This window comes from Chiloscyllium plagiosum, chromosome 1, assembly GCF_004010195.1.
Source record: "Chiloscyllium plagiosum isolate BGI_BamShark_2017 chromosome 1, ASM401019v2, whole genome shotgun sequence".
NCBI classification, from domain to species: domain Eukaryota; kingdom Metazoa; phylum Chordata; class Chondrichthyes; order Orectolobiformes; family Hemiscylliidae; genus Chiloscyllium; species Chiloscyllium plagiosum.
Window position 1 is genome coordinate 80,482,327 of NC_057710.1, and position 22,093 is coordinate 80,504,419.

General features: G+C 38.2%; 1 protein-coding gene across 4 annotated transcripts in view; it reads right to left on the minus strand.

Moving 5' to 3' along the window:
* Nucleotides 1-22,093, minus strand: part of vps37a (VPS37A subunit of ESCRT-I) — a 45,090-nt gene that overhangs the window by 1,398 nt on the left and 21,599 nt on the right. For 2 of the 4 annotated variants that reach the window (XM_043690127.1, XM_043690135.1), the window contains exons 4-11: nucleotides 20,945-21,045; nucleotides 16,133-16,340; nucleotides 14,073-14,143; nucleotides 11,114-11,241; nucleotides 10,970-11,028; nucleotides 10,823-10,891; nucleotides 9,108-9,251; nucleotides 5,808-5,885 (exon numbers count right to left, since the gene is read on the minus strand). In XM_043690127.1, the coding sequence (XP_043546062.1) occupies nucleotides 5,808-5,885; nucleotides 9,108-9,251; nucleotides 10,823-10,891; nucleotides 10,970-11,028; nucleotides 11,114-11,241; nucleotides 14,073-14,143; nucleotides 16,133-16,340; nucleotides 20,945-21,045 (858 nt within the window). Of the gene's footprint in view, nucleotides 1-763; nucleotides 954-5,771; nucleotides 5,886-9,107; nucleotides 9,252-10,822; nucleotides 10,892-10,969; nucleotides 11,029-11,113; nucleotides 11,242-14,072; nucleotides 14,144-16,132; nucleotides 16,341-20,944; nucleotides 21,046-22,093 lie in introns of those variants that run through there. The other 2 variants (XM_043690144.1, XM_043690152.1) reach the window with 2 other exon arrangements.

Below are 22,093 nucleotides of genomic sequence, written 5' to 3' on the forward strand. Positions count from 1 at the left end.
CATGTGCAGAAAGCAAAAAGAAAAACCATCACAATGGTCTCAATTTTCTATCATGGCAAAGTGTCAATCTTCTGCACTGACTGAATCAAAATCTCTATATTTACCTTGTAGATAGGCTGCAGCAAGAACCCGCCCTTCTATCTCCAGAAGAGTTCTAGAGACAAATAGATCTGAGACCTCACAGTGAGGCATAACCTTGGTGAATCTATATCCCCAGTGGCATCACTAGGAGTAGTCATGCCCCTCGAGGTCAAACAGGCTGTCATTGTTCAGGGTAGCATTTTATAACAATTTCAAGCAGTTTTGAACTTTAAAAAAATTATATACTTTCAATCATGAATTGCAGAAAAACCTTTAAAAATCATAAACATTTAAATACTGTTAGAAAAAGGTCAAAGAGGAAGCTATCCTAGCTATTAGTTTACTTGCAGCACACTGAAAAGGAGATGTCATTTCCTATCACATGAGAATTATTATTAAATAGTTTTCTTGTACAGGTGAGATCGGGGGTTGGAAGGGGTTGTGGAAACAGAATCAGAGGAAACGGTGGCTCAGTGGTTAGCAATGCTGCCTCACAGCGCCACAGACCCAGGTTCGATTCCCGCTTGGGCGACTGTCTGTGTGGAGTTTGCACATTCTCCCAGTGTCTGCGTGGGTGTCCTCCGGGTGCTCCGGTTTCCTCCCACAATCCAAAGATGTGCAGGTCAAGTGAACTGGCCATGCTAAATTGCCCATAGTGTTAGGTGCATTAGTCAGAGGGAAATGGGTCTGGGTGGGTTACTCTTTGGAGAGTCGGTGTGGACTTGTTGGGCCGAAGGGCCTGTTTCCATACTGTAGATAAAGTAATAGAAGAAATTGTCTGCCTGATTGCTGGCTTATATCCAAGCTTGAATCCCAACTTTCTGCATGTTAACATGCAAGTTGAGCACGTTGACCTCCTCAGAAGAAGGGGTCTAGGGCATAATGGAGATTAAATTTTAAAAACAAAACTTAGTCCAGTGAACATTATTAATTTAGGAAAAATGGGGGAGAAACAGCTGATCTTTCTCACACCTCTTTAAAGTTGCCTTTGGTCCATTAACCCCTCAGTACCTTTACTTAAGAACGATCCATTTATCTTAGTCCCAAACAAAATGGAATTGATCCATTTCTGCACCCTTCACAGATAGTTTTAGATTTCCACTAAACTGAGAAAATATCTACTTCTAAATGGCTTTTGCTGTAATTCTTAATCTAATGTCCCTTGTTCTGAATTCTGAACAGTTTCAGGGCTCCCGGCACGGTGAGGCAGCACTGCTAACCATAGAGCCACCATGATAGCGACTGAACAATGGTAAATTTTAAATTTCAACTGTTTTGGATAATATTTTACATTACTAGCACACATCTATTAAACCGATTGCTGATTTGATAACCATTAACTCCATTTCCAGGATTTTCCCTTACTGATTATCTCAGCCTTGTTTAGCAACCCAGCCTCTGCAATTAAAAAAAATTCCACCGATTTCCTACCCTCAAAAAATTCCTTGTCATCTGTCTGAAATGGACAAACCCCTCATTCTGAGATTATGTCCCATGATCCTTGACTCTCCCATAAAAGGGAAACAACCTTTCTCCATCCATCCTGTCAAATCCCATAAGAATCTGGTATGTTTCAATAAAGCCACCTTTCATTCTTCTAAACTTCAATTTGTACAGGCACAACCTACTCAACTCTCTTCATAGGACAGTCTCTCTCTACTGAGAATCAAGCTCGTGAACCTTCTCTAAACTGCCTCCAATGCCAGTATACCTTTCCTTCGAAAAGGGGACCAAAACTGTCCAGAGTATTCCAACTGTAGTCTGATTTTGTATGGTTTTACCAAAACCCCTTACTTTTATACACCATTCTGATTGAAATAAAGGCCAATATTCCATGCACATTGTCCCCGCTTCTGCGCGGGTTTCTTCTGGGTGATCTGGTTTCCTCCCACTATCCAAAGATGTGCAGGTTAGCTGCATTAGTCAGGGGAAATGTAGAGTAATAGGGTAGGGGAATGGGTCTGGGTGGTTTACTCTTTGGAGGGTTGGTGCGGACTTGTTGAGCCAAATGGTCCATTTTCACACTGTAGGGATTCTATGAATACCTGAATTGCTACGAATAGTCTTTAGTGATTTATGCATGAAGACTCCCAAATCCCCGTATGCTGCAGGTTTTTGTAGTCTTTTTCCATTTAAATAATAGCTCCTCTATTCTTCCTGCCAAATGCATAACATCACATTTCTCTCCCCCCCTTTATAGTCCATCTGCCAAGCCTTTACCCTCTTGATTACTTGTCTATACCCCTCTGCAGATTGTGTCTTAGCCTCATCATTTGCCTTCTGACTTATTTTTGTCAGATTTGCAACTTGCTTTAGTACATGCATTTTTCTCAGCCAAGTCATTAACATATATCGTAAATAATTGCAGACCCAGCATTGATCCCTGTGGCACTCCACTGTTAAAAGGTTGCCCTCCTAAAAATGACCCCTTCATTCCAACTTTGTCAGACTCTCAATTACTGAGTGAATCCTCTATCAATACTAGTATACCTCCAACACAATGGGCTCTTAAGGTTTTTTATATGTTCGGCTACTTATCAAACACCTGTGGAAAATGCAAATATATTACATGCAGTGCTTTCCATTCCTTTATTCTGCTTTTTACTGCCTCAAAGAATAAAAAAAAATCAACATGATTTTTCATGAAGCCATGCTGACTCTGCTTAATCATATGACATTTCTAATTGCTGTACTATTACATCTTTTATAATAGGCTGAAATATTTTCCCAATAACAGTTAAGTGACCTACTGTTACTGTTTGGTCTTCATCCTGATTTGAATAAGCTTGTTACATTGGCAGTTTATCAATCCTCAAACTTTTCCAGAATCGGAGGATTCCTGGAAGATTACTACCAGCCCATCCACTATCATCTTAGCTACTTCATTTAACATTTTAGGATGCATCCAATCAGCTCCAGATCATTAGCCTGATCATTTTGCCTCGTGGTCAGTGAGAAGCTACCTACATAATTAGTGAATAAAACAAGAATGTGGAGATATTTGAAAAAAAAACAGGGGTGGTCAGAATGTAGAAGTCTTTTCCAAAAATGGTCTAAAATGTATAAGTTCATTTTAAAATAAAAATAGTTATTTCAAAAATAATACTAAAATGCTATGGGTAAAGAACAGCAGAATGGGACTGAATGGAATATATGGAGGGGAACTTTAGAGACTTAAGTCTAAAACCCTATTTGACTTGAAACGATCAATTAATGGTTGAAGTTTTAGTGGGTGAACAATTTGGGGATATTGACCATAACTAAGTTCCAAAGTCATCATGAAAAGGGATGCGGATAGTGCAGAAGTATCGAAATTGGGGAAGACCAATTTCAATATCATGAGACAGGATCTGGTAAAGTCACAGGCAAGTCTACATTTGGAAAGTGGGAACCTTTTAAAATAATAGAGAATTCAGGGCCAGTGGGTTCCTCCAAAAGTGAAGGGCAAGGCCAGGAAATCCAGGGAACCCTGGATGTCAAGGGATATTGAGAATATGATAAAGACAAACAAGGAAGCATTTGTCAGGTATAGCATAATAAAAGCTAGGGAGGCCCTTCAAAAGTGTAGCATGATGCTTAAAGAAATTAGGAAAGCCAAGAGGGGCCACAAAATATCTTTGGCAGATAGGATTATGGAAAACCCCAAGGCATTTTATAAATATATTAAGAGCAACAGCATTATCAGGGAAAGAATGGGGCCTATGAGAAGCTAATGGGGCATCTGTCCATGGAGCCAGACGACATCGTGAGGTCTTAAATGTGTACTTCTCATCTGCATTCACAAAGGAGAAAGACATTGTAGTTGGGGATTTCAGCTGGAATGGGTGAGGCTCTAAACAATGTTAAGATTAGTAAGGAGGACACTTTAAATATTTCAGTGGGCATAAAAATACATAATTCCCCAGGGCCTGATGAGATGCACCCCAGGCTGGTATGGGAGATTGCAGGGGCATCAGCAGAGATATTTAGTACTTTGCTGCCACAGGATAAGTGCCAGATGACTGGAGGACAACTAAAGTGGTTCCTTTGTTCAAGAGTGGCAGCAAGGATAGACCAGGTAATTTCAGACCAGTTAGTCTGACATGAGTGGTAAGGAAGGTATTGGAAAAAAATTCTGAAGGACAAGATTGATCAACACTTGGAAAGGTAGGGATTGACCAGGAATTATCAGTGTGGATTTGATAGAGGGAGATGCTGTCTGACTAATTTAAATCACTTTTCAATAAAACTCTGAAGTATATTGATGAGGCTAGTGCAGTTGATGTGGTTTAAATGGACTTCAGTAAGGCCTTTAACAGTGTCCCACATGGAAGGCTGGTCCAAAAGGAGAGCACATGGGATCCAAGGCAAATTTGTCAACTGGATCCAAAACTGCTTATAAGTAGGAGGCAAAGTGATATTGGAGGAATATTTTTGAGTTCAGAAGCCCATGTCCAGTGGAGTGTCACAGGGATCAGTGCTGGAGCCCTTGCTGTTTGTTATGTACATAATTTGGATGTGAAAGGATTATTAGTAAGCTTTCAGATGACATGAAATTTCACGGTGTTGTTGATAGTGATGATGATGATCTCAGACTACAGTCTGATAAATTGGGCAGAGCAATAGCAAATGGAATTTAATCCTGATAAATGAGGTGATGCATTTTGGGAGGTCTAATAAGGGATGGATATACACAATGAACAATAGGTACCTAGAGATTCCCTCTGTGTACAAGTCCATGGATCCCTGAAAGCGTCAGCAGACAGGGTAAAGGCAGCACATGAAATACTAGCCTTCATTAGCCAGAATATAGAATATAGGAGAAAGGAAGTCCTGTTACAACTATAAAAAGCATTAATTAGGCCACAAATGGAACACTGCTTGCAATTCTGGTCACCACACTAATGAAAGGACGTGATTACACTGGAGAGGTGCCGAGGAGATTCATAAGTTTCAGATATGAGGAGAGACTGGATAGACTAGGTTCGGGTTCCTTGGAGCAGAGGACGGTGGTGGGGGAATCTGACTGAAGTATACAAAATTATGAGGGGCACAGACAGGGTAGATCATGAGAATCTTTTCCCATGTCAGATGTTTATAAGACCAGAGGGCACAAGTTTATGGTGAGGAACAAAAGTTTTAAAGGAGATCTGAGGAAACCTTTTTTCACCCAGACAGTAGTAGAAATAGGTGAAAGTGAGGACTGCAGATGTTGGAGATCAGAGTGTGGTGCTGGAAAAGCACAGAAGTCAGGCAGCATGCGAGGGGCAAGAGAATCGATGTTTCGGGCAAATATAGGAATATGCAACGATCTGTCCGAGGGTGGAGGAGGCAGTTACTCTTGCAACATTTAAGCAGCATCTGAAGGATCACTTAAAATGTCAGGGTATAGTTGGCAATGGACCAAGTGCAAGTAAATGGGATTAATGTAATTTGGTGTTCATTGATCAGCACAGACACGATGTGCTGAAGGGTCTGTTTCTATGATGTATGACTTAAACTCTTATTTGATAAAAAAAATTAGCATAATCAAATACAGGAGGATGCCTTATTAGTAAAGCATTGAGCAAACAATAAATCAGAACTTCCAATTCCTGTGCAAGTATGGAAACAGTGTACATTAACATTTGGCATGAACATCAAATCAGAAATGACTATATATATTTTCATCAGTTGTTCAATGATTAAGTATTTCATTTTCATTTCTCTACCTTAAGATTCTTGGTGAACTCTCAATTAAACTTTACCTATTGTGTAAGGTACTGTCCATGTTGTGTCATTAAATGCTGAAGCTTCTCTTCCTTTGCCCGTCTACAGTGACAAAGCTGGTGAAACAAAGCAAGTAAGTGATAATTTAGGTATACCTTCCAAAAATGTCCATACTTATTGTACAAAGTTAAAAATCACACAACACCAGATTATAGTCCAACAGGTTTAATTGGAAGTACACTAGCTTTCGGAGCGACGCTCCTTCATCAGGTGATTGTGGAGGGCTCGATCGTAACACAGAATTTATAGCAAATATTTGCAGTGTGATGTAACTGAAATTATACATTGTTATAATTGTCTGTTAACAGACAATCAATTCTTCAATGTATAATTTCAGTTACATCACACTGCAAATTTTTGCTATAAATTCTGTGTTACGATCGAGCTCTCCACAATCACCTGATGAAGGAGCGTCGCTCCGAAAGCTAGTGTGCTTCCAATTAAACCTGTTGGACTATAACCTGGTGTTATGTGATTTTTAACTTTGTACACCCCAGTCCAACACCGGCATCTCCGAATCATACTTATTGTATATTGTCATGCAATAGTGCCAAAAACTGAGTTCATGCCCAACACTTCAAGAATAGTAAAGTTGGTAATAATTTGAAACAGTTGAAAAATGTGGTGCTGGAAAAACACAGCAGGCCAGGCAGCATCCGAGGAGCAGGAGAATCGACGTTTCGGGCATAAGCCCTTCTTCATTCTTAATTTGAAACACTGTACTCTGCAATAATTCTGTCAAAACCAAATAATCTTTAAGATTTCTAAACTACATATTTAACTTAGAAGCCATGGGGACACATCAATGCCCTCTCCATTTGACCCATTACCTATTTCACGCAATTCCAATCCTGTTAATCCTCTGACCATTAATTTCTTCTCCTGGGAGTGGTCATCCACAACAAGGCTTCTTGAACTCTTCATGTGGACACACTAGTTACAAAAGCCCAACATCTCTTCTTCCTCAGGCAGCTGAGGAGATTTGGCATGACGGTGAATACCCTTGCTAACTTTTATAGGTGTGCCATCAAGAGCATTCTGTCTGGATGTATCACTATCTGGTAAGGCAACTGTACCATTCAAGATTGGAGATGGTTACAGAGAGTGGTGAACTCGGCCCGGACAATCACAAAGGCCAACCTCCCACTTATAGAATCCATCTACCAGGCTCACTGTCAAGGAAAGACAGGCAGCATTCTTAAAGATCTATCCCACCCTGGCAGTATTTTTCCACAACCTCTACCATCAGGGAGAAGGTTCAGAAGCAGAGCACACACACCAGCAGGTTTTGAAACAGTTTCTGCCCTACTGTTGTTAAAATACTGAATGGCCTCACAAAATCTTAACATTCGCCTATACCTGTATTTTTGCCGCTGTTTACCTCTGGTTTACTTATCTATGCTACTTACCACTGTGATCTGCCTGTATTGCTTACAAGACAAAGCTTTTCATTGTGCCTCGGTACACGTGACAATAAATTCAATTCAATTCTTGTTTCATTGTTAGCTCCTGAAAGGAACTTTATAAAACATTGCTGAGCTTCGCTCTTTCAAGACCATTGAGTTACACCATTTCCAAAGACAGCTCAGCCAATATTGAAGGAGAATACAAAAACACTCATTCAATTTATAACGTGGTCTTGTCCATCCTATCTCTCCAACTGCCTCCTGCCCTGCAATCCTTGTAAAAACTTTGTATTCCTTCAATTCTGGGTCAATCTTCATGCCACTATTGGGGCCTATACCTTCAGATATCAAGGGCTCTAAACTCTGGAATTCTATCCCTAACTGTCTGCTTCACCTTCTTTAAACATTTTAAAACTCTGATCAGTTCATCACGTATCCGAGTATTTCCATTTGGTATCAGATAGTGCTCCCATGGGTTCCTTGGTAAATGTTTCTCAATTAAAAGTCATAAATAAATGCCACTTGTATAACATTAGAATCATAGAGGACAGAAGAGGCTTTCAGCTCATCAACTCTGTACCACCAAAGCTACATTAAATCTTTTATAGTCCCACCTGCCAGTACTAGGCCCATAGCTTCAATGCTATGATATTCCAAGTTTTCATCTAAATGCTTTTTAAATGCATATGGAGGATAGTGGGCTAGTGTAGGTTAGGTGGGCTTGGCTCGGCGCAACATCGAGGGCCAAAGGGCCTGTACTGCGCTGTACTCTTCTATGTTCTATAAAAGGTCATGAGGTTTCCTGCCTCAACTACCCACCCAACCAATGCACTCCAGAATCCTCCTCACCCTCAGTATGCAAGACTCATTCCTGAACTCCCTTGCCTTGCACCTTAAAGTTATGCCCCCTTGTTAGTGACCCTTCAACTAAGGGGAACAGCTGCTTTCTATTCACCCTGTCCATGCCTCAACTTTATACACCTTCGTCAGGTTGCCCCTCAACCTTCCCTGCTCAATAGAAAACTAGAGTTTATCCAGACTCACTTCACAACTAAAATGCTTTATCACACCCAACATCCTGTTGAATCTCCTTTGCACCTCCTCCGGGGAATCACTTTCTTCCTCAAGTGCTGAGACCAGAACAGCACATAATATTCTAGCTGTGGCCTCAAAGTCCTATACAGACAACACGATTTACTGGAATTAGTCACTGATAGACTGATCATGAGGCGGTAAAGCCTTGAATTTAAATGATAAAGCTAGTGCCAACCAGTTGCTTGAGCTTAAAAACGATCAGGTGCTGAATTCACTTGAAGGTAGACACATTCTAATGTCACCATTTGCAGTTCCAAAAGATTGTTAAGAAATGGTGATAACTCTTTCACACAGTTAAAGCAATAATTTAACAATTTTAATCGTGAAGAAACAACTAACATTGGGAATTAATTTACACGAAGAATTACCAAGAAAATACAACGTTAAATGATTCATTTTTAAGTATCAAATCAGGTTCTCCAACAAAAGATGACCCAATCAACATTCAGTACTGAATTCTTCACTATCAAACATCCTGGGTGTTACCATCTACTGGAAACTGAACCAGTCACAGAAACACTGCAGCTATAAGAGCACATCAAGGACTAGAAATTCTGCAGCAAGTGACTCATTTCCTGTCTCACCAAAGCCTCTATTCCCCATCAGTGGGGAATACTGACGCGAGGATATAAATGACAACCAGAAAAGACTATTCTTCAGTACCTGTTTCTTTGAAATAGGAGTGTTCAAAGTATTCTTTTTCAACATACTGAAAGTAAGTACATTTCATACCAAGAAATATGATCACCGTGTAAATCATAGAAAGTTGATACATACTGTTCTTTTATCCATGAAGCTGTTGAGAAAATCGTCAATTTCAACTTTGCCTTCGAGGAATTCATCAGCAATCACATCAGATTCTTCTTCTGCTTGATGAGCTGCTACTTTCAACCTGGCCTGCAGGGCACTTAAACTGCAGCTCTGAAGATCCAAAAAGAGTTCAGTTATTAAAACTTCACACATACTGAAGGATTGCAGGTTGTACAAAGCTTAGTTTAACAACATTTAATTCATGCTCCTGGGTATTGCAAATTCTAGGTGACTGCTGCAATTACACTTCTCTTTCCTCCAGAGGGGGGGGGGGGGAATTCTACAGTTCAACACAGAGAGCATTCAGCATATGAAGCACACATACATTGATTTTTGCAATATGCTGATATCATATTGTCTGGATATTCAATAGGGTAGAGGTGTAATTTCATTAACCTACAGGCTCCACACTGTAATTGAGAGCCTGAATTAAAATTAATTGCAGCTGAATGGGTCTCCCACTGGTTGGGAAACTCAGTATTCAAAGGCAGTCAAAAGCTACTGACTCCACAAGCGCACACCCTCGAGCATTTCTTGTGAGCCCTGAGGATGAGTGCTGCATCCATTCCACAGAAAATCCTTGGCCCCATCCTTTCAACCGCAACTACCCATCTCAATCTCTCCTTGAACTCTTCTGATCTTCCGGTCCTGATCGCATCCCCTTCTATCGCCAGGGATAATCTGGGGAAAAAAGTGGTCCCAGTTTGTAGTTGCCTACCTTTTCCGTTTGGCCACTAGCTAAGCTGTCAATTTAACCTCTTGCTGGATGGAAATGGAGAGAGAAGTTGTTCTACCTCATATTCTACAGGAAATCCACGTTCCCAGTCCTCCTTTATACTTTTGAAAATTTACAGATAATTAGGGCTAATGGATTGGGTCATTGTAGAGCAACATTGGTTAATAATTCTTTAATTAAACAGAGAAAAGTTCCTTGATTTCACTCACAACAGAAAATATCAATCATTTTGGATTATATTATTCCCTCTCCCCATGCAGCATGTAGTTCAGTTAATTCAGTTAAGATTCCACTTGCCAATCAACCAATCAGCACTCTCATTATCTAGTATAAATATTAGTTTGCCTCTTAAATTTGCAATCTTGACAGAGTATTTGGTTGAAATTTTGAACTGTACAATATTCAGTGAAGCAAAAAGATGAACCATGACATGCAGGAGCAGTAGTAGGGCATTCAGCTCATGGAGTTTGCTCTGCTATTTAAATGAGATTAAAAATCTGCCAAGCTCAGCCTAGAATATACTTGAGGTCATAGGCTCTACAACCCACTCTGGGAAATAACTCCACAGATACACTACATGCAGAAAAGAAATTCCTTCTCATCTGTGTTAAACAGTAACCTTCTATTTCTCTTACCAAACTGCATGATATCACTTTGCCCATTTGCAAGACCATGTGTTTTTATCTTAATAAGTAGTCTAATGGTACTTTATAGAACATCTTGTGAAAATTCAAAGAGATTACATCTCTGGTTCCCTTTTACCTATGAAGCTTTTGATTGCCTCAAAGAACTTTCATAAAATTGTCAGACACAATGTCCCCAGTCATGAAGCCATGCTGATTCCGCTTGATTCGATTATGCATTTCTAAATGTCTATTACATTCTTTATAAAATAGCCTCAAACATTTTATTAAATGACAGACGTCACACAGGAAGCATCACTTACCTCACTTAGTTCATGTTGTCTTTGCAATTTTTTCTCAAAATTACTTTTCAGTTGAGTTAGCTGATCATACTGAAAACAAATAACTAGTATTACATACAATATAATTTTTACAATATAAAAACAAAAATATAATAGCCATTGTCTTACTTTATCTAACAGCTCTTGTCTTTCTGCTTCCAGCTTAGGTTCAAGTTGTAGGTTTTTTTCTTCCAAGAAACAAAAATAAGTTTATGATACTATACCAATTAATCAAAGAAAATTTTATAGAATGACAAGCAGAACTAAACATACTTGCTAGCTCCTCGATGTAATTAATCAGATCATCTTTGTCAGTGCAGATCTGTTTCAATTGTGGCAAACTGATGAAATGCTCCAGTAGCAGAACTTCATTCTCATTTAAATCAGTCAATTCTGCTGTACTATAAAAGTCAATTCATAAATATCATTAAGAAAAATCAAAATGAAATAAGCATATACTTGCAACACAGGTATACAAATATTTCCTAACAAAACCAGATAAATAATCAAGATCAATTGGTGTATTTTTAATGCTCATTACAATCTCAGTCAGCTAAATTTCATATCTCGTAAATCAAACAACTTGAACATCGGAATAATTAAGAACCAATAGACAGCTACTTAAATTAAAGAAGTACGAGGATTAGTTTTAAGTTTTCATCTTGTTCCCTAAATTTTCTGAACTATTGATGGTAATCTATTTTTGTTATTTGATTAAGGAGCAACTTCTTTTCCAGACAACAGCTGCTCACACCATCTCTGGACACCTTTTATTTCTGGTCCCACTGCCACTAATCTTCACCTTGCTCAACCAACTAGAGTTCCAACCCATCAGACTTTCCTTTTATTGATTTACTCACCCTCTTTTTTAAAAAAAAACTCCCCTGAGACCTATTATTTTCCTGACTTTTCCCAGCTCTGAAACAAACTCATTAATCCAGAGTGTTAACGCTGTTTCTCTCTTTACAGATATTGCATTCCTTGCTGAGTATTTATTTGGATAATTGGATTATTTGCATAACAAATTGCTGAATATATTAGCCACTCAATATATTTGTTTACTTGAGAATCCAGATGTGTTTAATAGTAATTTTAAATAAGAAAAACAAGATTCATAACCACAATGCTCAAATTACATGGTGTGCTTGTGTACCTTAACCATTCCGTATTTGGTAAATGTAATTTTTGATAATAGCATATTTGTGTTACCATGTCAGTCAATATGCATGCACAACAAATTTAAACCCAAGTGCATGTAAGATGTTTTTAATAATAAGTACATGCAGCCAAAAAGGAGTGCTGAGATAGCCATAAGTAGCAATTTCAATTGTTTAGACTCATGTCGGTGACTCTCAAAATACTCCTGTGTTGGGAACTTGTCTTACAACCTGAAAGGCAACACCAGTTACTCAAAGAAAGAACTGGAATTGCCAAACATTCATACGCACAAAGAGTCAAAACCCAGAGCTATGTCAGGTGAAGTAGGCTTAAACAAACTGATACAATTTAATCCATGCATACGCCACAAATCATGTCGACATTATTTTTTAAAATACAGAAAACCAATTTGAAGAATGCTCTAACGTAGAAGTGAAGCACAAAAAACAAACTACCACCTTTTGCAGTGTACAATTAGAATAGATTCACATAGATCAATGCTATTACAAATGGAACCTTATAATCTATAACTGAAATCTTGAAGGGGAAATGTAAATATAGATTAGAAACATTATGTCACAAGTACAATACCCCGACGGACAAGCCCTGTGCATACACAGGATCTGCTCAGAGAAGGTGGAATGCAACGGAAACTTAATGTTGACAGACACCCTCATATAAAAGGGATACTATGCTCAACTCACTGATAGTCAATTCTGATGTGTCACAGTAAGAAACCTCAACCTCCTCAGAACACAGACACAGCACACAACCGATAGAGTACCCTCCGTGATCCAGTAATTTGCCAGAACAGAGAAACTACACCATGTTGAAGACTGCGAAGAACAAGTCATCATGACGACGAAGATCCCAAGGTCATCCCTATACCTCCACTTCTCACCTTCAAACAACTGCAAAACCTTAAGTAGACCATCATTCACCACAAACTATCCAGCCTTCAGAACATAGCCACAACACCAGACAACACTACCACAGAAACACATGCAAGACATGCCAGATCGTCGGCATAGATACGAGCATCACTCATGGGAAGACCACCCACTACATATATGGCAGATACTTGAGAGACTCGGCTAATGTTGTCCACCTCATACACTGCAGACAAGGATGCCCCGAGGCATGGTATATTGGCGAGACCACGCAGATGACAACAATGAACGGATGCCACGTAACAATCACTACACAGAAATGTTCCCTTTCCGGTCGGGGAACATTTCAGTGGTCAAGGACATTCAGTCTGCGATCTTTGGGTAGGCAGCCCTCGAGATACATAACGCAGAAACTCTGAGCAGAAACTGATAGCCAAGTTCCGTCCCCATTAACATGGCCTCAATGGGTTCACGTCATGTTACATGTAAACCCACCATACTGTTCTGTATCTGTTAAATCGTCCTTATTGTCGGATTTTGACACCATTACGTTGATAACTTGTTATGATCTCTCTATCCTAAAACAGTTTTAGATTACTTGTTATTTGGGTTAGACTCGCAGCATGTAACTCAGACCTGTCATGTTATTCCAGCTGTTTGGTTTGTCTCCTTAAAGTTTTTGTAATTATCTCCCTGCCTCAATTAATTGGATTACAGGTAAACCCTTCACTTACTTTTCAGCTGTTGACACTTTTGATCACCTGCAGACTTATTGTTCAGCCACTCGACACTCCACTCGCATCATATGTTTGATCTTTTGATCTTTCTGCCTATAAATTCTGTGCCTGTGCACTTTTCTCCACTTTATCTGACGAAGCAGCAGTGGTCCAAAAGCATGTGATTTCAAATAAGCCCACTGGACAATAACCTGGTGTTGTGTGACTTCTGAACAAGTACAACATGTTACAAAGTGAATGGGCAGAAATCTGGTGTACTCAAATGAGCTCTCAGATCCTAACTTCAAATGCTCACAACATTTTCTATATAGAATTAGCATATCAGTTCTGCTTAAATGAATTAAAAAATAACTACACCACTGTTGAATTGTACTACTTATTAAAAAAAAACAAATTCCAGTCAGTACAATAGATTGTATTATTACATCTTAAAACCTATATGCATACCTGAGTTCATGGAGCTCTGCAAAGTGGTCAGGGAGATCTGGCATCTTGTAACTATGACCATTCAAACCTAACTAAAACAAACAATAAAAACCGTTTGCATCCTAAGTTGCATGTTTTGAAAATTATAACAATATTTCTCTACTGTAAAGAGAATATTGGGAACACTACATTCGCAAATATCCCCTCAATACACCATCCTGATTAGGAACTACATCACTTCAATAGTGCCAACTCCAAATCCAAACACCCTTACAGCACTGCAGATGCACCAATCATCCTGACAAAGGAAAACCACTTATCAAGTGACCTATTTTAGTTTTATTTCAATTTGTGCATACAAAAAAATTAACTGACTTGTGTAATGATATAATTTTAGTGTTAAAAACTTTTTTTAAAAAAAGTACGAGTAGTCTGTTCCAATGATCATGAAAGTATTAGAAAGATACAAGGATAATAAACAAGACTGAAAATAAATTAATTTCTTGTTTCTTACACATACTATATGACTATAATCAAAGTACTTTCACAGAAGATTTGTTAATTCTGATTTTCACTTCAAATAAAGCACGTTAAAATCCCAATTGTTGATCTTTTAAGAAATTATCGTTCAAATTTGTCTAATCTTAGCCACTCTAAGAGTTTCTCCAAGCATAAAACCCTTTACAGCATTTAAAGAAAAAAACTGTTAACTACCTTGCCTCATCTGTTTGTATAATTAAATAAATACCGAATAAAATGGCTCTAACCAAAACTTACCTTGAACAATTTTATTACCGTACATCTACCAATGTAAATAAACATTCTTAGTCTCCTTCTCAACAGTTAGCCGAATCATAAACAAAAGACGATAAAAGCAAAGTCACCATTCAGAGCTTTTGTCAAGGATTCAGAGACTGTTATGAATCTTGTCCTGTTCACCTGATTTCCTATTTACTCTATTGCCAGGAATCAATGAAGGTAAAATAGTTAGATTTTTAAAACGAGCCAAACAAAATTATCTAATATTAGGACTAATTTAATAAAAGATATATTACAGTATCAGAGGTTAGTAAACAGGAAGCAGAGATAAAAAAAAAGAATATTTCAAGGTTGAGGAGAGGCATTAACTAGCAGGGTACAGCAAGGATCTATGCTTGGGCTATAGTTATTTACAATTTACACTCATTACATAGAGGTATATAATGTAAGCAACAGCACCTTCCACAGCTGGGATCTCTATTTGCTCAAAGAAAAAGGGCAGCAGATGCATATGAATTGACCACTTGTAACGCTGCAAGTTCCCTTTTGAATAATACATGAACCTGATTTCAAACTGCGCCTCCTTTCCTTTGCTCTGGCTGAATTCATATGTGCTACCCATCAAGGACAGTAACAGTTTAAAAGATGGCTCATCATTGCCTTCTCAAAGGCTGGGGTAAATTTGAAATTCTTTATTCTTGTTTGAAGACAAACTTGATTCACTGTGAATGTTTAAATACAAATTTCTTTAGGCTACAGACTAATTTTGTCCAACTTATGCATTTTTTGGATTTTGTGATGGTACTGTTGCACTGCCCTTTATTGATGACAAATCTGCATCTAGGGCACACAGAAAATACAAGAGTCAAAAACCTCCTGCACTGACCCCAATGTATGGCTAGAGGGACCAAATTGTTGATCACAAAGGTTTTCTGTTTATCAATAACTATGTGATTGGTTCCCATGTAGCTAAACAGTTTGTGCACAGTAATGAGATGTTAGAAGCCTTCAGAACTCCAGAAAGGAAGCTGCTGTCTTTATCTCCACAGCAAAAACACCTAAAGCCCAAAGAAAGCCTGTTTGTTTTCTCCTTCCCAGTTACTGCTAATTGCAGCTTTTCACCAATAAGCCAGAGGTTTCATAAGTTGTGAACCAGTCACTATCTGCTGCAAGTAAATTTTAGCACATGGGTGGGGGGGGAAACGAGCAAGAGAGCGTGCATGAGCACACAAGAGAGAGATCTGCACTTAGAAGTAAAAAGCATTGCAAAAACTGAAGATAATGCCTGATGTTCTAAACGCTGAATTCCAGTTTACATTTACCTGTTCTGATGAGTCAGCTGTGGGAACTGGTAAAGGCAAATCTGTAATCAATCCATAAGCAGGAGCAGCAGGTCTAGAGCTACTAAAGCCTGGGCCTGTAACTGAATCCGGAGGACAAGGAACAGTAGACTCCTGAGTAGGATATGGTGGAATAAATGGATATCCCTGAGAGGAGTAAGGAGCCACAGTAGTAGGACCACTAAAACGACTGAAAGATGTGTAAAGATTAAAAATTAGAAAAATATCAAAACATGTGTTAAATTTTAGAAATATTTACAGTTGCAATCAAATACTGAAATAACCTTTAAAAAGCTGGACTTCTGCCATGTGTAGTTTGCAACAATTCAAAAGATGGGCAACAATTAAAACAAAGCTTTGGAATAGTACCCAAATTTCAAAACGTATGACAAACTGGAAAAAAACAAAAGATTTTGTGTGCCAAATAGGGACTTCCGAGAAAAATAAAGGAACAACTGGCTTACTGTAATAAAAATCTCTCATTCTCATATCACATCGACACAGACTAACTAGGGGAGAAATAAAACTATTCTTTTTAGCAATGACATTGCAATAATGATGGATTTTAACCTTCAAATGGACTGGACAGAGCAAACTGGTATAGCAGAAGTGAAAGAGTTTGAAGAATGTGGTGATAAAGCTTCATGAAACAACACATCATGAAGCAAATAAGGAAGAGGCTATTTTAGATCTCAACTCAATGAGACAGATTTAATTAGTAATCTCATTGCAAACAGTCTTCTGGAGAACACTGATCATTACAATGACTATGGTAGAGACAGGCACAAATATAATACTGTTTCGTATTGAATGTAATTAAAGCCAACTATGAGGGGTAAATTGGCTAAAGTAGACTGGGAAATTAGATTTTAAAAGGTCAACACTGGATAAGCAATGAGTATATTTAAAGAGCTAATGCATAAACCTCAAAAATACAAAGATAATGAAAAACAAATTCTCCTCAAAAGGAATGTTAAAGGAATGGAAGTCAAGGTTTATGGGGTGCAAACAGGAAAACAGTGCTGACAGCACAGCAAGATTGACTCTGCTACTGAATGGTGCAGCAAGTGGTCTACATCTGCTCGAAAATACCACGTTCTGTTGGAGGAAAACCTCTGTAGAAATGGTGACCCATTCATTGTTAAAGAGGTTAATGATAGTATAGATAGAATAATAGGTCCACAATGTTGCCAAGAAAAGTATTTAGTCTGAGAATTGGAAGCATTTTAGAAATCAAAGATGACCAAAAATGAGAGAAGTTGAAAACAATGCAGATGGAGTTTAATCTGGATAAATGTGAGGTGCCACGTATTGGTAAGGCAGGATTTTACAGTCCTGGGGACTGTTGCCAAAAAAGTGACCTTAGAATGCAGGTTCATAGTTCCTTGAATGTAAGATCACAGGTGGACTGGCTAAAGGCAGCCTTACTGGTCAGTGCTTCGAGTATAGGAGTTGGGAGGTCATGTTACCGCGAGACCAGGACATTGGTTGGGGTATTTTTGAACTACTGCATTCAATTCTGGTTTCCCTGCTAAAGGAAAGATGTTGCTAAACTCGAAAGAATTCAGGAAAGATTTACAAGGATATTGCCAGGGCTTGAGCTACAGGGAGAGGAGGAATAAACTGGGGCTGTTTTCTCTGGATCATCAGAAGGGTCACCTGAGAGATTTATACAATCATGAGGAGCATAGATAGGGTGAATAGTCAAGGTCTTTTCCCCCATGGTAGGGGAGTCCAAAACTAAAGTGCATAGGTTTAATGGGGAGAGTGGAAAGATTTAAAAGGCACCAAAGGGGCAACTTTTTCACACAGAGGTTGGTGCGTATATGGAATGATCTACCAGAGGAATTGGTGCAACAGTTAAAAGGCACCAGGATATGGGCCAAAAGATGGCAAATGGGTCTCGACTTATTTAGGATGTCTGGTCGGCCTGGATGAGTTGGACCAAAGAGGTTGCTTCAGTGCCGTATATCTCCATGACTGTAATAAATGAAACTAAACTAGCATGAACCAAGAAAACAGGTTGTAAAGAGCTTCTACAAATATGGATAGAGCAGAGAGAAGCAAAAGTAAATGTAATAGCTGAAAGAAAAGTTTTAATGGGAGATAAGGAAATGGCAGATATTGAACAAATATTTTGTGCCCATGCTCACAGTGGAAGGTTGTAAAAACCAGGCCAGAAATAATGTTTGTAAAGAAAAATGAGAGAAATTAATGGAAGCAAAATCCAACAAACCTTCTGGGCTTTATAGTATACATCCTAGAGGTCTGAAAAAGGCAGTTGCAGAAATAGGAGATTCACTGACTGTGATCACCCAAGAACCTGGAATAGCTCCAGTGGTTTGGAAAGTAACAAATGTAACAGAAATATTCAAGACAGAAAGGGAGACAGATAAACAGACCTACAGGCCAATTAGTCTTACATCAGCTGCCAGAAAGTGCTGAAATCCATTACTATGGAATTAGTGACTGGCCACTTTAAAATACATAATGATCACATAGCATCAAAACGGACAAGGGGGAGATTTCACTTGACTAATCGATTAGTGCTTTTGATGCAACGAGTATAGTAGATAAAGTGGCACCAGAGGACATAACAGTTTACATGATAAAAATTTATGAGTTTGGAATAATTTATTAGCCCAAATGGAGGATAAACGAATGGACAAAACCAGAGCAAGGACAAAAAGAAACAGAGTAAATGTTGGAAGTCTGAAACAAAAATGGAACATGATGAAAATATTTGGGACGGTGGGAATGTGAAGAAAAGCAAAATGTAGTTAATGTGACATCAGAACTGAAAAATTATAAACACAAGTGAAATGGAGGCGGGGGGATGGGAGAGAAGAGAGAAGAAAAAGAACTAAGGGAAATTCTATGATATGATGTAATACACAAGATTAAATCACTGTATAGAGCCAAAATAAGTTGTAATAGGACAAGTAAAAAAAAAAGGTGCATGTGGGGGTACTGTGAAAGGCAGAATAATGAACAGCTGCCATCTGCTGTAAGGCTCTTACTCCTGGCTCAAGAGTCCAGGACAAGGAAGCTTAGCTTCAGATTAAAGGGACAGTTATTTCAAATTGAGACAAGCTGAAATTTGTTCACTCATATGAATCTTTGCATGACTCTGGATGCTTCCTCATTGGTTATATTCAAATCGGAGCGGAGACAGGGTGTTGCTTGTTCAGGGAATCAAGGTATAAAGGGAATGGGCAAGAAGGTGAATTTAAGGTCAAAGATCAACGCTGCGCTTTTTGAATAGTATAGTAGATTTGAACAGCTTGTGGCCTACTCCTACCTTTGTGCTCTGTTCCTATGTAAAATACAATCTTCAACAATGTAACCCCATCCAATACCAGAAGCACTTTGATAAGATTAATTAATATTTTGCTGCAAAATAGTGAAGAGTAACCATAATATTTTGGAAATTCCCACTAAGTTTAAAAATGATGTTGCTCAATGTGAAAATGTCTCAGATTAAAACTATTAAAGGGGTAAGTTGGTTGTGATGGATTGATAAATTAAGTTAACAGGTCTGGCGGTAGTCAGCAATGGCTAGTAGTTAAGGAATTAACAAATAGTTACAACGAACATATATTCCTTTAAGGAACACAAGACAAACAATAAATGTACATCAATTGAGGGACTTTTAGAATGGAGCATAGGAGGACCAAGAAACTAAAAAGAGAATAGAAGATGAAACCAAACAACATGAAACACAAGCAAAGACAGTAAAGCATCTACAGATGTATAAAAAGCAAATAACCAGCAAAGACAAATGTGAGTTCATTCTAAATGATTACTTTATGTCCATTTTTGTGAAGGAAGACACAAATGTCCTAGAAATCAAAGATCTAATGGATCTGCAAGAATGTGCAATCAAAGAAAATTATTAATACTAAATAACAAATCAAAGTCATGGTACTGAAAGTCAACAAATTCTAGAGTATTTAGAGAGGTGGCTATGGAGATAGTGTATGGATCAGTGATAATCTTTTAAAATCCTATAAATTCTAGAATGCTATTTACAGATTGAAAGGTTACAAATATAATCCCACATTTTAAAAGAATGTGAGAACAAGAAAACAGTAAATTACAAACCTATTAGTTTGATATCAAAAATACAGAAAATACTAGAATCCATTATAAAAGATGGAATATCTGGACACTTAGAAAATAATCTAAATGAGCAGAGTCAACATGGATTAGTGAAAGGAATTGGGGGAGGGGGCAACCATTGTACCCAATATATACCAATAGTTTGGATGTGGGAACCAAATGTATTATGTCCAAGTTAGCAGATGCCACAAAATTGGATAGGAACAACACAGAGAAGTTATAAGGGATTTGGAGAGAATGAATGAGTGGGCAAGAAAAAGGCATGTGGAAAATAATGTAGACAAGCATGAAGTTATCCACTTTCATAGAAGAAATGGAGGAACAAAGTATATTTTAAATGAAGAAATTGAAACGTGTGCAGGGATCTGAAGTCATTAAAGATCCAAAGCAGATGCAGGATCAGGAAGGCGAATTGGCCTTTATCACAGGACAATGTTTGGATCCTAATGACAATACAGGAAATGGGGATTGTGCAGGAGAGTTGTACTGATGGCTAACTATGATCTCAAAAGGTGGAGCAGATCGAGAAGCTGAATGGCGCACTCCTGCTGCTATATTTCTACCTCACTGATGCTTTCCCTGGATTATCCTGCATTTGAAACCATAGCCTAACTCAAATGCTAGCTTGTTACTAATGAGCCAAGCTAAGGTATACATGATGATCATACATACTATGGAAAGGATGCTGAGCTTGAAGCCAACACTGGAGGGTTCTTCCAAAATTCGTCAAGGATCGTCTGAATGATTTTTCCAAGGTCTGAATGCATTGTGAACTTTGATGTAAGTCAAGAAAAAAAAGAGATTTTAATAATTTTAAATGATTAGGACATACATCGTTACATATTTAAAATTGTTCAATGTATTTTAAATAATAAATTCTTCATGAGCAAAAAAAGTGTAAGATAAACATGTGGATATAAAGATTAGCCAATTGCAAAAAGAAAAGGGACCTACTCTAGATTCATTTGCTTACAGGCACTTGTAGGGTATCCATCCATAGATGAACCACTATTTGTACAAAAATATCTGTGACTGCAGGAAGATATCTATTACTTCTTGTTGAAAATTTCCTTGCTTCTCACTGGCAGTTTTTTCCACTGTATTGCTTGCAATTTAGCTATATGGTAAGATTTTGTTTGACATTCTATCAAACCAGGACTGACATTTTTATGTGCTTAATTGAGAATTTTGCTTTAATCTTTTTTTATTTCCTTGTTTCAATTTTACTTTTAATGAATGGCTTTGTAGGTCCCTTGCACTAATGAAATCCACTCGTCCACTGCAACGCTACCTTCAACCATGTGCAAGCAATATGGCATTCTTTCTGAAGGTAGTCTCCTGGGATCTTTGTATTTGCTCTTACAAAGTAAAGCTTCATTAAGAGTTACTAAATTACAATGTTATTTTCAATCTCTCCAATAATTTTACTAATGTTATACATTTCGCCTGAATGGTAAAAGCCCCTAATGTTATAGGGCAACCTTGAGATACTGCAAGGATTTAAATTCTTGGATCACTGGGGTATGTTTTGTGGTAAGCATAAATTATGTGAGAGAGACAAACTGGATGTTTAAGGAGGAAATTGAAGGGAAAATTACAACAAGGGAAGTCAAGAAAGACAACTGTTGCTGTGGTTCTGTTCGCCGAGCTGGATTGTGGTAAGCATAAATTATGTAAGAGAGACAAACTGGATGTTTAAGAAGGAAATTGAAGGGAAAATTACAACAAGGGAAGTCAAGAAAGACAACTGTTGCTGTGGTTCTGTTCGCCGAGCTGGAAGTTTTTGTTGCAAACGTTTCGTCCCCTGGCTAGGCGACATCA